Genomic DNA, 14,570 nt, shown 5'->3' with positions numbered 1-14,570 from the left:
TTTTTCTTTCTTTCTTTTTCTTTCTTTCTTTCTTTCTTTCTTTCTTTCTTTCTTTTTTAATTAGTCAGCTGTGAATTTAAATACAGGCTGAAATTATAGCTACAATGTTGGGTTTTAGTTTGAAGTTACACCGGAGAATGAATATGTGCATGCTACTGCATCTCTGAGTGTTCCACCAATGTTCCCTTTGGGTATCAATTACCAGTACACAGTATTTCCCCAGTGACTGAAATCCCCTATCAAGGGAATCCCTTCTGCAGTTTTATTATGTAAGAATACCCTTTCATGGACTAAATTCTCCTATATAGGTTAAATGGTGTTTGATGCCTTGGTGGAAGGCAGAATGGCTGCCAGTGGCTGTTTCTCTTGTTTAGCTAGTCACTCCACATTATCTGATTGGCTGACTTTAAATTAATCATTCATTACTAGTGTGTCAGTGTGTGGTGTAGTGTACTTGCAAACTAGGTCATTTGGCACGAACTAATGCACTCTCTGGCTTTACAGGGACGGACATCTTGCATAAGCCTGTGAACATACCAAGACACTGTTAGAAGAATCTCACAATTCAAAATATATGTTTGTTGTCTCAGAAACATCTTTTTGTTGAATGCATTATTCATGAATATCCATGCCTGAACAGAGCTGAATGTAGTGATGCTTTACTTCACACACAGTGTGGATTGTACTACTAAAGGACAGCTTAGCTAAAGTGTTTTTTCTTGTTTGTTAAAATGCCTAAAATGCTTCCCCCTTCCCCCACACATCCAGCCTGTTAAAAATAGCATTCATTTAGAGTTGTTTCTGTACAATTAGCAAATCACATACTCTTAGCTCTTAAGGGTCTCCTGGGGGGTACTTCTGGCTCTTTAGCTGCTAAATACTCCACTATATTCATTAGCAAGTTGCTAACTTCATCATTTTGTTGGTTTGTTGCTGGGCAGCTTTTAGTTTATTTTGGCTTTTCTGCTGATACTAGCTGCAGGCGTACAGCTGTCAAAAACCCTCTACTAAATCAGTAGCATTGTGAGACGCCTTATAACTCACTAGTTAGAGCATGTATCCCACGTACAGAGGCTCATACATTAATGTGGCATGCTTGGGTTTTGATTTACTGTACTACCCCGCTCCCTCATCACGCCTCCCCGTGGTATCTGTAACTACTGCTGTTGAATAAAGAAAAACAAAGAGTAAAACTATGGCTTTTAAAAAGTGTTAGTTTTGAGGCTCAGCATATTTTATTTTGGCATGTGACCATATTTGGAGAACAAAATAGAGCAGACATATTAGTAGCTAATGCTGGCTATCTAGGTTAGCTAGGTAGTCAAAAGCTGTGTCCCAAAACGTCGGCTGCATCCTTCAGAGGACCCGGCCTTCGCGGTCTACATGGGCCGGGTCCTTCGAAGACCGAGAAGGCCGGAAGTGAACGGCTGTGAAATGGGACGGTCTAGCCTTCAGATTTGCATCACCGCTGTCTCGGTGGAGTTTAATAAACTCGGCCGTCTGCTCCTTGCTATCTAAAATATAACAGGACACTGGCGTAAATTATCAACCGTCTCACACTTCTGTTTAATCAGTTTTCTGTCTGACGTTTATTCAGCTGTGTGAAAACCAAGGAGGAACCCACCCGATGGATTAATAAAGTTTTATTTAATCTAATAATCTAATAACTTTGATCTCAGCCAAACCAATTTGCTCCGGAACAAATAAAACACAGAAAAAAGCCAAACAATTACATTTTTAAGTTATCTGAGTGACTTATATATCATGTTTAACCTGAGTAGCGAAAGACCGCGGGGGTCTGAAAACGATGAAGCCAGGAGTCCGCTGCTCTCGCCGGCTCGAGTGACCATTGAACCCCCCGGCTTGCTATCGAGCGGGTGGGTAAAGAGGTCTCCGAAAATGTCGGCGCACTTTTGCAAATATGCGATGTCTTGATAAACCGAGCAGATATTTGAAGTTTACACAATTTCTCGCCTGAAAATGTGTTAAAAGTTTATTTTGTGACCCAGAAAGATTGATAAGAGTAATTTTAAAATTTAGTAGCGGCCGCCATTGTTGGAAACTGAAATTGGCTGGGCTGCACTATGAGTTCTGGGACATGGTGGGCCACGAAGGACACACCCAACCCATCCTTCAAATTCGAATAAATGAAGGACGCATTTGTCGGCTGCATTTGAAGGAGTCGACAAATTGGGACAGCCTTCGTCGCCTGGCTGTGACGTAATTGGCCTTCAAATGCGGCCTCCAGAGGATGCAGCTGACGTTTTGGGACACTAATAATGCTAGGGATCCTCCTGAAGGCAAAAAATTCCCATCATTGTGTGACTCCTCTTGTTGTAAAAAGCTTCCAAGTTATATGAAAGTGTATGGCCTCGTTGCTGACCCCTTTAATCAATTTTCTGTTGACTTCATGAGTTCAGTCTGTGTATTCAGGTCATACTGACAGGAATGTTTTGTAATATAAGGCGCGCTTAAAATCCTTTAATTTTCTGAAAAATTGACAGTGCGCCTTATGTATGAATTCTGGTTGTGCTCACTGACCTCGAATCGATTTTATGTGGTACATGGCGCTCAAAAATCTGTCAAAAAACATTTTAGTATGACTTTGGTAAGCTACGAAGCCGCACCGCTTGATGGATTGTCAGAGATATTAAGTAGTCAGGCGCCTCGCAGAGTAATCTGGGTCCAAAACTCTGTCAGCTTCAGGTCCCAAAGTCAAACGAACACTGCGGCATCACTGAGAGTTAAAAACTGTCTAAATTCTTTCATCTTTAATAAAATGATCAGCGTTGCTGCTTTACCAGGTGTAACAATTAAGTTTAACATCCAGGCATCCATGAAAACAGAATTTATTACATTTAACTGAGTTAGAAGTTAGCAGGAAGTTAGCTCGCTAGCTTCCACCTAAACATGATATAGCATGTTCTGACTGAGAGATTTCTGAAGCATTCAAACGCACAGCTCTGCTATCACTTCTGACATAAATGAAGACAGAAAACTAAACAGCAGTGACGTTTGTAGGGTTACTGAAGTTGGATTAGCTGGTATATAATGATATGCGGAATTGGAGGAAGCAAGAGGAATGAGTTGAGTAAAGTTATTTCGCTTAATTTTCGCTTAATGCGCCTTATAATCCGGTGCGCCTTATGGTTCGACAAATACAGTAGGCTAATTTTAAGGTTATTATTAGAGTCAGAAAAGGGAGAATATCCAGGATATGCTCACTGGGTAAAAATATGTCAGTCAGAAGTATTTAGCCAACAATGTACTGTTTCTGTACATTGTGTAATTTCATGGTAATTTTGCAGAAAAACAAACAATATTTCTCATTACTCATTTCTTACATGGATTTTTTTTTTTAAATTTACGCTGCACTTACAGTTTAATTATTTCTTTATTTCCTGTAAAAACATCAATTGCTATCCCTTTATTCTAATGTACTCATCTAATTGTAGGTAACTATAATTACATCTTGTAACAAAAAAAATACTGAAATTCCTTTCAGTTACAGGGGAATTACAACCTTAGTCGTGGGCCGAATTATAAAATGTTATCAAAATATTATCCTTGCCTGGAAAACCATTCAGTCTGACCAACATGACAGGAACTAGGATGTGTACAAAAATAATCAACGTATAGCATCAGTTGTTCGAATAGTAATTCTATAGCATTTCCAAATAACACATATTCCTTCAGTTTCCTTTGTATCGCACGTTCCCAGAGACTGAGGTGTTCTCATCCATTTAGAAGGGAACCTTGTTTCCTACACTTGTTTCGTGCTTCAGTGGGCAACATGACAGGATTACTATCTTCATGCTATAATTGTCTTCCCTCTAAGTGAAGCGATCACAGTCTTTTCCAGAGAAGACTCATCAGCATCCATATCCTTGCTTGTATATCCCCTTCCCCCATTCCACAACACAAGCACCGGGACCGGCATGCAAATTAAATTACAGAAGATACAGTGCTCCATAGAGAGTACTGACAGTGCACTCGATTCCTCCAAATTCCTGTGCTAGTATGTATGACTGTGTCAGAGAAAGAATAAGTCTTCACGTAACTGCTAGGAACACAAGCAGTACAGCTACAGTGCAATTAAAGAAAGAGAGGGAATATTACAAAAAAACATCTTTTGGGATTATTCTGTGGAACTGACTTCCCTTCTACCCCCTCCTTCCCACTGCTGAAAAAGACTTTCCTCTTGCCAAGTGGCAGCGTATATCAAGGCCTTCATTTCAAAATCATAGCAAATGAGCTATGTTTCTCTGTTCTGTTGCCATTGGTAACACATCTTTTTCTTCCCATGTCTAATCTTGGCTTCTCTTTGAGATATCTTCTGTTTGGAAAGACTGCCTGATACTGCAGCACTGGCACGGCTTCACCGCCTTGTCAGCTATTAGGCTTTGCTCGGTGGCCGGGAACTGTTACTGCCTACTTTTGCATGTATTGATGGATTATTACTGTATATCCACTGTGCACTGCTGACAGTTGGAGCAGCCTAACCTATGTTTAATACTGCTTTGTTGTCTTAAAGCTTGAGATATAAATATAATATTTTAACAATGTGAATCACATAAATATACAGGCATAGGAAGGCGTGGGTTTGCACTTGCATAGCTAAATTGGAGTAAGAAGATATTGTTTCCAGTTGTGTGGGTTAAAACACTTGACACACTCAGTCATCATTAGGGATGGGTATTGATAAGATTTTCACGATTCCGATTCCATTTTCGATCCTGTTTAACGATTCGATTCTTTATCGATTCTCTTATCGATTCTTTTTAAAAAAGGAGAACACTAAGGTCGATTAGCTTAGAACTTTGTTTTATATCTTCTCTTTGAACAAGATAGAAATTTAGGAGTAACATGGCCTTACAAACCCAACAGTGAGATCTTAAGAGATCCACAGCCTACGGCTCTCCAATGGGGTGTCACAGGGTCCCCAGGAAAAAAAAATGTAAATGTAAAACAATAAAATAAATATTCTTCTGTAGCAATAACAAAGTATAACATAAATTATTCTGTAGCAATTACACAAGAATATCCAGTAATGTCCCTGCCTACAATTAAACACATTCACTTACCGAAAATCGGGGCAAATGGGTGCAAGCCTTTGACCACAAACTTAGTCACTGCTCAGAGACATTCATCTATCCTGGCCTGAAAGGAGACGCTACCGGTAGACTGCAGCGAGAACTGCCAGCCAGACTGTCTGTCTCATCATGGTCGCCTAAATGCACAATGGCAGGTTTTGTAATAAGGCAGATCGCGCTAACATAATATGCACTGTTAGCTGATTATTTACCTGCCGCATTAACGGGAGAGGACGTGCAAACGTTACCGCTGCTGCTGGGTTGAGATTCACGAGTCCGGAGCGGAATTAAAAACACGACATTCATTTAAGGTCATCGTGTGTTTTGTGAGCAAATGCTTTTGCATATTTGTAGTGTTTCCTCCTTTAAATGAAATATCTACTTTGCAAGTACTGCAAGTTGCCCTGTTGTCATCCGTTCTCGTAAAGTATAACCAAACTTTTTAGCGTTTGAGCCGCCTAGGCTCCCTGCCAGGTAAATGATGCTCCGCAACGTGGTGACGTCATTCGGGGCGACTGGAATCGATAAGGGAATCGTTTGCAAAAATGGCAAACAATTCCAAGGAATTGAAACAGTGCGAACCGGTTCTCAACAAGAACCGGGTTTCGATACCCATCCCTAGTCATCATGGCCCTCACTCTCATTTTATTAGTTTTACACTGATAGATATATAGATTAAAGAATAGTGTTTTCATTATGAATAATAACCCAATTACCAAAGTAATAGATAAAAGTCACTTAACTTACCTTTCTTCAACATTCTTATGATCAGCAAGTCATCTTGACTATGTCTAGATGCCTAAATGCACCAAGTTGAATGAGGAGTTGAACCGATGTACTTAAAAAGTGGCCAGTAAGAGTATATGTTTAATGGCAAGAAACCAGAGTGAATCAAGAAGCTGAATTATTTGCATCATGTAATTAAACCTGATTCTGGTCTGCAGGTGAATATACAGTGATGACGGCTGAATTCCATCTGAAGAGGAAGATCGGCTACTTTGTTATCCAGACTTACCTCCCATGCATCATGACAGTCATCCTTTCCCAAGTGTCTTTCTGGCTGAATAGAGAATCAGTGCCAGCTAGGACTGTGTTTGGTAAGCATATATGACATATACGATGATTGTTAGTACCAGTGTAATTTGAGCTGACTGTTATAGATGCTGGATTTTATGCGTATGCTGCAATGGCAGTAAGACCTTCCCCTAGTTTTGTCAAAAAGTAACATTGTAAGCTTGAAGGATGAATATAGGGAATTGTTGGAAGTTGGTGGGAAATTGTGTGCAAAAGAAAATGGGATAAAGAGATGGGGGGGGGGCAGTTCTTACAGGCCTCACTGCTTTTAAAGCCAGTTGGCTACGCTACTGCTTGACCTGACTGTAAGCCAAGTGAAAGTAATATTAGTGACTCAGCACTGGTTAGCTCACAGAAAGAAAGAAAAACATACCAAATCTCCTGAGCTCCAGAAGGAATATTAAAAGTTATACGAAACAAGAAAAAATAAAATCATATTCTTTTCATATGCCTCACTTAGTTCCCCTGCTTCATTACAGTATTGTGTTGCAGAATGTGTATGACAGTAAAAAAAACCTTAATAAACATTGCCAGAGCTCATCTTATTGGCTATCTGCTTTTGTGCGTTTCCAGGTGTAACTACAGTTCTCACAATGACAACTTTGAGTATCAGCGCAAGGAACTCCCTGCCTAAGGTCGCCTACGCCACTGCCATGGACTGGTTCATCGCCGTGTGCTACGCCTTCGTCTTCTCCGCTTTGATTGAATTTGCCACTGTCAATTACTTCACAAAGCGCGGCTGGGCTTGGGATGGAAAGAGCGTGGTGACTGACAAGGTAATGAAGAAGAAAGCGCATCCTCTGACAGGCTCCGCCTTCAAAGAGAATTCATTAGCATTGTACTGTATGCTGAAGAAGGCAGTGCTCAGAGAGCTCAGAGAGCTTTGAAGGCATATTTGGAAGCAAAGGGAAACAGCAGTAATGGCCTCTTTAACCTTCCAAGAGTGGAGCCAGAGTGCTGCAGCTACTGAGAACTAATTATAAAATCACTCATTCTGAGGCTCAGCATATCGATAAAGAATATGTGCAATCAGGTGTTCATCCCCCCTGGTGCTAATAGGTGCCAAACTCGGCCTAGGAAAGGTGAATCCCATCAATGGTCAGGTATTGTGTAATTCTTTTGACATGCTTTAATCACAAAGAGCCCTTTCACGTACACTTTGGTCCAACATGAAGCCCTCAGTCATTCCACAAAATCAGCTTTTTCCCCTTTATAGCATTTAGTCGAGCAAAGCCATACATTACAATCCCTATATCAACGGGGGGGCAGAAATGTTTTAAGAACATAAAGTGATAAGGGATTTAAATTTGTAAAAGTCTGGATGTGACAAATGTGGCTTACCTCCACAGAAATAATAGGAACAGGCAAAAATAGCTGGTTAGTATTCTGAGCAGTGTGTCTGATTCTTTAAAATTCAGTCTGTCGAGTACAGGCGCTATTAGTCATGAGACGATGGGTCTGTGTGTTTTCCTTTTCTTTCGGCTGCTTCCTTCAGGGGTCAACGGATCATCTGCCTCCATCTCACTCTGTCCCTCACATACTCTGTCCATCCACTGTCACACCAACCCTCTGCATGCTCTCCATGAACTTCTTCCTTGCAGCCTGAGCTGTTATTTCTCATCGTGTCCATGCTGGTCACTCCCAGGATCTTAACATCTTCAACTCTGTCACCTGCATTTTGGCCCCCCGTCTTTTTGTCAGTGCCACTGTCTTCAAACCATACATTAGGGCGGTCCTCACTACAGTTCCCCAGAGGTTGAATGTGCAACCCCTTTAACCTTTGGGCAACCATTTTTGATTGCATGGGTCACCTGGTGGGAGGCTATCTGTCTCCAGCCAATCATCATCTGATTCAGACTGACTGCAGTCGCTCTTAGACAGATTGGTGAAGGTTTGTAAGTAATTGCTGTCTAATTTATAATTGCAGACAGATTGACAAAATGTTGCAATCAATCTGAGTTTGTCTGCACCAATTAGTAAAACTCATCTGCAATGCCTTTCTTTGTATCTGTTGCCATCTACATACATAGAAATTCACATTAAACTGAAATTCACATCAACTACTTACATTTAGAGTCCAGAAAACTACTGAATGTAAGTAGTTAATATTAATTTTTTATCACAGATTGCATGTAACTACCAACTTGAACTCCTAAAGTCGCAAACTAACAGCAGACTGACTCCATCTTCTTGCTGTCTTGATGTGCCTTTTAAGTGTCTTTTAAGATGGGAACTGAGTGCGAGTGGTTGTGGGTCTGGTCCCCATTTTTGAAATAGCCATTTAAAAGCCAAGAGGCTCACAAAATCACAGCACACAGTCACAGTAATTTTGCTTGTGCCGCTGACTCCAACCATTGTTTTCCCTAAGGCAGGGAAAACAATCTAAAGAGCCATTTTAGCCCCTCCTACCAAACAGGAGAAAAAGAGCCACACACGTGGACAGACAGACAGATGCCAGATGTAATGTTAGGGGGGGGGGGGTTCCCATAAAGTTCCATTTAGTTTTTGCAGGAGCCACAGCTAGGTGCTGACCCCTGCCTAGGGTGAAAATGACATAAAGTACCATTAATCCACTCGTCTCATTTAACTACAGGACGTGTTCTGGACAGTGAGAAAGCACAAAATCTCAACAGAAATGATACCTTCATGCAAACAAAGAGAAAGATAAAAAGTACTTGATTGTCTTAGTTAAACAATTAATTACCACAGGAGTGGTAATTAAAGTTGCTGGCTCATAAAAGTGCAGGCTTATCTTATATAGCACGACGGGTAGCATAAAAAGACAACAAAAGGCATTTTTTTCTGGGGCTGCTTAATGAAACCATCATTTCCTTTAACCTCAAAGGGAGAATGCAGATTATCAGAGGGCTAGGTTTGAAGAAAAGTCATTAAAATGCAGTGAAAGAAATCCTTCATCATTCATTTGAAATTGCAACTGTAATGTAATTTTCCTGTCTCCTCATAAAGTTTTAATTTTCACCACGAGGTGGGATATAAGACGGGTGATGGAAGGCAGTATTTAGACCTCCTGTTCATGTATAAGTCTGCCACAAACCGAACATCCCTGGATAGAATAAAAGTGGCCTTCATTCTGACTTTGCAAAATGTGCTCGATCCATTACCGGGGTCTTTCCGCTCTCTTTATGTAAATGCATTTTGAAATTCAGGGGCAGATGGTGACAAGTAAAGCTGCCTTTCCAGGTAATCCTTTTGGTCTCTCAACAGAAGAAAGAGAGAGCCTCCATCGTCAAGAAGAATAACGCCTACGCTGTAGCGGTAGCCAACTACGCGCCTAATGTGACCAAGGATTCCAGCACTCTTCCCACCATCGCCAAAGGCGGCGCGACGGACCCAAACAAGCCCAAAGCGGATGGCAAGGCCCAAGAAAGCAAGAAGACCTTCAACAGTGTCAGCAAAATTGACAGGTTGTCACGGATTTTGTTTCCTGTTCTCTTTGGCATCTTCAACCTCGTCTACTGGGCAACCTACTTAAACAAAGAACCTGTTATACCAAATATGGTCCCCTCTGTTTAAGAGACCAGTTTTGATAGCTTCTTGTCTGGGGTCTAAGTAATGAATCAAATACCTCCAGCAACTATGTACACAAACCTTTGCAGAGTGAAGCCCTGGACTGCAGTGTGACCCTCTATCTTCGCCTGTTTTCTACACTGTCTGCAGCACTTTTAAGAGCCCGGCTTTTTGTAAATGTGTATGTATATTTATATTTATGGTTTAATGGTGACATATATTGTATGATGACTCCAATTAGAGTGCATATTTCTTTCAAAGTATGTTTCCAGTTTCAGTATGTGGCTGCTGTACATACAGATCCAATGAAGAGTAAACACATAATCATTAAGAATCACATTTGATTTCGGATCACTTCTCAGTGTGTTGAATTCTGCTGTAATGCCCACTTTCTTGATATAACAGTATATATTTTTGTCTCGAGTGAAAGGGACTGACTATTGTTTGATTTCTTTCTTCATATAAGAGTCCTTCGACTCTTTTTCTTTATTTCCAAGCCAATGCAAAAACACACTTGTATAGTACTGTTACAGTTTAAAGCTTGTTTTATTATCTTTGACTACAGGTATGGGGCTTCAATTAAAAAAAAAAGAAAGAAAAAAAAATCCCCCAAATTATCAAAACACTCCCAGATCCTGAAAAGGTGTGAAAATAAATAGATATGAAATGAGAATGTGTGGTTCTGCCAGCTCGATGTACCATTTGGGATTACAGGACAATATCGCCAAAGAAACAAACGAAATACTATAAAAAAGACATATTTCCCAAAGGTTGTGCATGTGTAATAAATGTGTAAAAAATGGGAAAATTTCAGAACTAGCTATACCTCAGAAAAAATAATTTATGTACAACAACAGCAGAGAAACGGATTAGTTTTAAATCTCCAAAGGGGAACAGAAGAATTTAAAATTACCCATAAAAATGATTTCCTCTGGCCATCAGGCTGCGCAGATGACCCCACAAAAATAAAACAGAGCGGACAGAAGTGTTGCTTTAAGTGGTATTTATGCTTCTGTGTTAAATATACGCTGTTGTTACGTTGTAACAGCAAACCTTTTATGACCTTACGCCTGATGTGGACCTAGCTAGAACTGCTATTACATGTTGTGTTAATGCAGCCTGCTACAACTATTCTTGGCCTGTTCGGTAGCATTGCTTCTTCTGTGCCATGTCTTCTTTTCGACTCTAATCGGCTCAAGAACGTCCACCGCGAACTAGTGTTCTGGCAACAAAACTGCAGAGTAACGCAGGCACCCTGCCACATGTGTAAATGCTGGCAATGACAAACACGTGAATTGTACTTCTGCGTTAGATCCACAAGGAACACTGGAGAAATCCAGAGTTTCCACAAACGTTTTGCAAGATCCTGAGAAACACTTTTCCCCTGCATTTATCATTCTTCCATTAGTACCCGTGAAGCTGTCCAGAACACTGCAGCCGGTTGCTAATGAATGTAACCAAGGCCACCAGGTCAGGGTACGCCTTGCCACGAGTGTTTTCCCTTGCACTAAGAACTCTCTTCAGATGTCTCTCTCTTAAATAAAGCTCTGATTTAATGATGTCACAGTTTAGCCCAAACTCAAAATAAAACTATGAATCTCTCCCATGAGAGTCTGTCTTCCATCGCTATGGTTGTTTTGAAGGACTCTGTACTGGCCTGGAAGTGCATGGATGTAGATAAAAACTTCTTCTGGATTTTGCAAAGCTTTTGTGGGATCTTGCAAAAGTAACTTGGGATGTCGCAAAAGTACCCCCCCCCAGTGTCCCTTGTGAGGCTCCGCAACATTGTAACTTACGCCATATTTGGAACCCCGTATTAACCCTACACGGCAATCCAAGAGATGTAACTACACATTGGACTGATGCATAACGCAATGATGTGACTGACTTGGAAGGTTGCACAGTAGGGATAAAAGGAGTTTCCAGTTACTACGGAAGTTAGGACGTAGATTTCCCGTGGAAGTTTAAATCATGCTTTAGGTGAAGGCTCTGCAGAGATTCAACACAGAAGTATAAATCTATAATGCTAGCAAACACTTTGCCTATTTACACACCAGCAGAAACTAAACAACATGAACATTCATTTTTAAAAATGTAAGTTGGATGTTTACTCACCTTTTTGCTCTATTTTAGTCTCTTCTGAGTCCTTCCATTAAAAAAACTATATATATGAGATGTCAGTTATAGGCAGGAGACTGTTTCACAGAAACACCAACAAGCTAATACCAGAGTATTTATTTATTCACGCCTTTATTACTTTACTTTTAGTTTAGTACATCTATTTATAATCAGGGGTAAAATCGGAATAATTTCATGGGTTTATTGCTCTTGTATAATACAAATGCTCATGTAACTCAGTCTTTAAAGTTAGGAAAGTATCTTGGTGGTGGTTAAAATCCTGCAAAAATGTCCTTTGATCTGCGAACAGTAAGAGGATGCTGAACTCCAAGAATGAGAAAAATGTATTGTTAAACCTTTTTTGCTCGAGATATGATTGCTTTCCATCTCTGTCATGATTACTGTATATTGTATGAGAAAAGTCATGTTCAGCCCCATATCAGCAGTCATACATGATGCTCTAAGGTGTAAGTTTTTCCATGACGTGATATACTTTTTCTTCACATGGGTATTTTAACTTAATTTCTCTTGATTTGTTTGTTGAAACAAACTTTGCATGGAGACAAAATCTATGATTTTTATGATTTATTTTCATTATGTCGTTGGTTATAATTCATCTTTCTCCAACATCCTGACAGAGTCTTAAACATTCCAGATAAAGGGATTGTTCACCAGGTGGATGCTTGATTCAGTGCACTTTTTAATAAAACACATTATTTCAGTTCTTTATATCTGGTTTTTGTCCTGACTTTGGAGACAAGAACATAAATGAACAGAATGAACTGCATAGCTGCTTATTTTTCTTTTTAACTGTAAAGAGCTTAGTGAAGAAAGACACTGAAGATGGCTACTTTTGTTAGTCCTTTAAGTTCCAACCTTTAAGTCTACTGATGTACAAATGTTCAATTTATTTTTGTGCTGTTATATAAGTTCTGGGTACTTTTAATCACTGCGTTGGTGAGTTTTAAACTTGCTATTTAACCTCCTAAGACCTGCCATCCACATATGTGGACATCACATTTTGGCTTGTCTAGACCAAAATACAAAATTTGGCTCTACGAGGGCCTGATATCCACTTACGAGGAAATTATCCTGCCACTGTTCTATCGAAATTTAAAGCCAATGTCCTCATATGTTGATCTCATTTTTCTCAGAAACAAAAAGCAGGTAAAAAAATTAATAAATCTGGTAATTCTTTGTTTTCACATTCATCAGGTCCCAATCAGCCCAAATAGCAAAGAGAAATTAAAAATGCATGCTATGAAAGAGTTCGGGTCTTAGGAGGTTAAAGAGCTAAATTAACAGTGGATTGTAAAACGCCTTCACAAGTTTCGAACCACCATATATAGTTAACTCCTTTAACAGTCATGTTAAAGTTTTCACAGGACTCTATTTAGTACTGCAAAAAGTTAAGTATACTGCTTCCATGGTAAGTAGCAGCCAGGTGCTGCTAATTGAATGCACAATGAACAATCTTCTTTGGAAAAACAAAAGTGGAGATGCTTGGCTATAATGCACAGCACCACAATTAGCAAAAATGTTGATGTATATTGAGTTGACTATGAGCTCCTCTATACCAAAGTGTTCTAGAGTCACATGTGAGGCCATCTGTCTCACAGCTGAGGCTTTGCCCAAATAAGGTCATACAACATGCAAATGATCCCAAGCAACATCGATCTGAGTGAAACCCAGTGGTGGAACCTTTAGAGAAACTCAATGAACTAAAGCAGGGGTCCCCAATCCCAGTCCACGAGGGCCGGTGTCCCTGCAGATTTTAGATCTCACCCTGGGTCAACACACCTGAATCACATGATTAGTTCATTACTAGGCCTCTGGAGAACTTCAAGACATGTTGAAAAGGTAATTTATCCATTTAAATCAGCTGTGATGGATCAAGGACACATCTAAAACCTGCAGGGACACCGGCCCTCGTGGACTGGGATTGGGGACCCCTGAACTAAAGCAACATTGTAAAAAAGAATGGGCCAAAATTCTGCCTATAAAACGCTGCTTTTTAAACACTATTTTTACATTGTGTACATTTGTGGCCATTAAAGTTTTGATCTTTCTGAATCAGTAATGATGTTTATCCAATCTTTAAGTGATGACATGATGAATCCTGCTTCTGGGTCCAAACTACTCTGAGTTTATTAAGGCTGTTGTGTTTTTTAACATGTTTTAATGTTTTGTATCTTGTTCTGTTAATCTCGACAAGCCCCTAAAAACAGTCAGTGATCCCTGTCGGCCTCTCTCGGTTTTTATCACCACTGTTCATTTTAAAGCTCAGTTTTTAAAACCTTACGCTGTAACCACAGCCCAGCCCATGCAGCAGTATATTAATGACTAACCTCGTATTGTGGATGGATTATCTCAGTTGTTCTCCTGACTGAAGTTTGGTCTGTTTACAGCATCCTGCCATGTGATTGCATTTGTCCCTAACCATCAGGAACCCTTAAGTTAGCGTTCATCCTCCAGCTTCACTGTGTTTATATTATGCTAACCATAGCTGTATAGCTAGCCACCACATAGCACATCATTATATACCAGCTAGCCCAACTAAAGTAAAACTTCAAATGTGACTACTGTTTAGTTTTCTGTCTTCATTTATGTTGGAAGTGATAGCAGAGCTGAACATTTAAATTTTTTCAGAAATCTCTCAGTCAGAACATGCTATATCATGTTTAGGTGGAAACTAGTGAGCTAACTTCCTGCTAACTTCTAACTCCGTTAAATTTAATAAATTCTGTTTTCATGGAT

The 14,570-nt window shown here is 40.0% G+C and overlaps 1 protein-coding gene across 4 annotated transcripts in view; it reads left to right on the top strand.

Moving 5' to 3' along the window:
* The window catches only part of gabra2b (gamma-aminobutyric acid type A receptor subunit alpha2b), a 41,954-nt gene extending 29,917 nt beyond the window's left edge, over positions 1-12,037 (top strand). For all 4 annotated transcript variants that reach the window (XM_003451781.5, XM_013275451.3, XM_005456332.4 and 1 more), the window contains exons 8-10: positions 6,038-6,190; positions 6,741-6,943; positions 9,393-12,037. In XM_003451781.5, the coding sequence (XP_003451829.2) occupies positions 6,038-6,190; positions 6,741-6,943; positions 9,393-9,701 (665 nt within the window). In that variant the 3' untranslated portion in view covers positions 9,702-12,037. The remainder of the gene's footprint in view (positions 1-6,037; positions 6,191-6,740; positions 6,944-9,392) is intronic.
* Positions 12,038-14,570: the final 2,533 nt, after the last annotated feature.

Source organism: Oreochromis niloticus, linkage group LG2 (assembly GCF_001858045.2).
Source record: "Oreochromis niloticus isolate F11D_XX linkage group LG2, O_niloticus_UMD_NMBU, whole genome shotgun sequence".
In the NCBI taxonomy this organism is placed as follows: domain Eukaryota; kingdom Metazoa; phylum Chordata; class Actinopteri; order Cichliformes; family Cichlidae; genus Oreochromis; species Oreochromis niloticus.
Note: the sequence above shows the minus strand (reverse complement) of the source record. Positions and strands in the feature narration are given on the sequence as shown.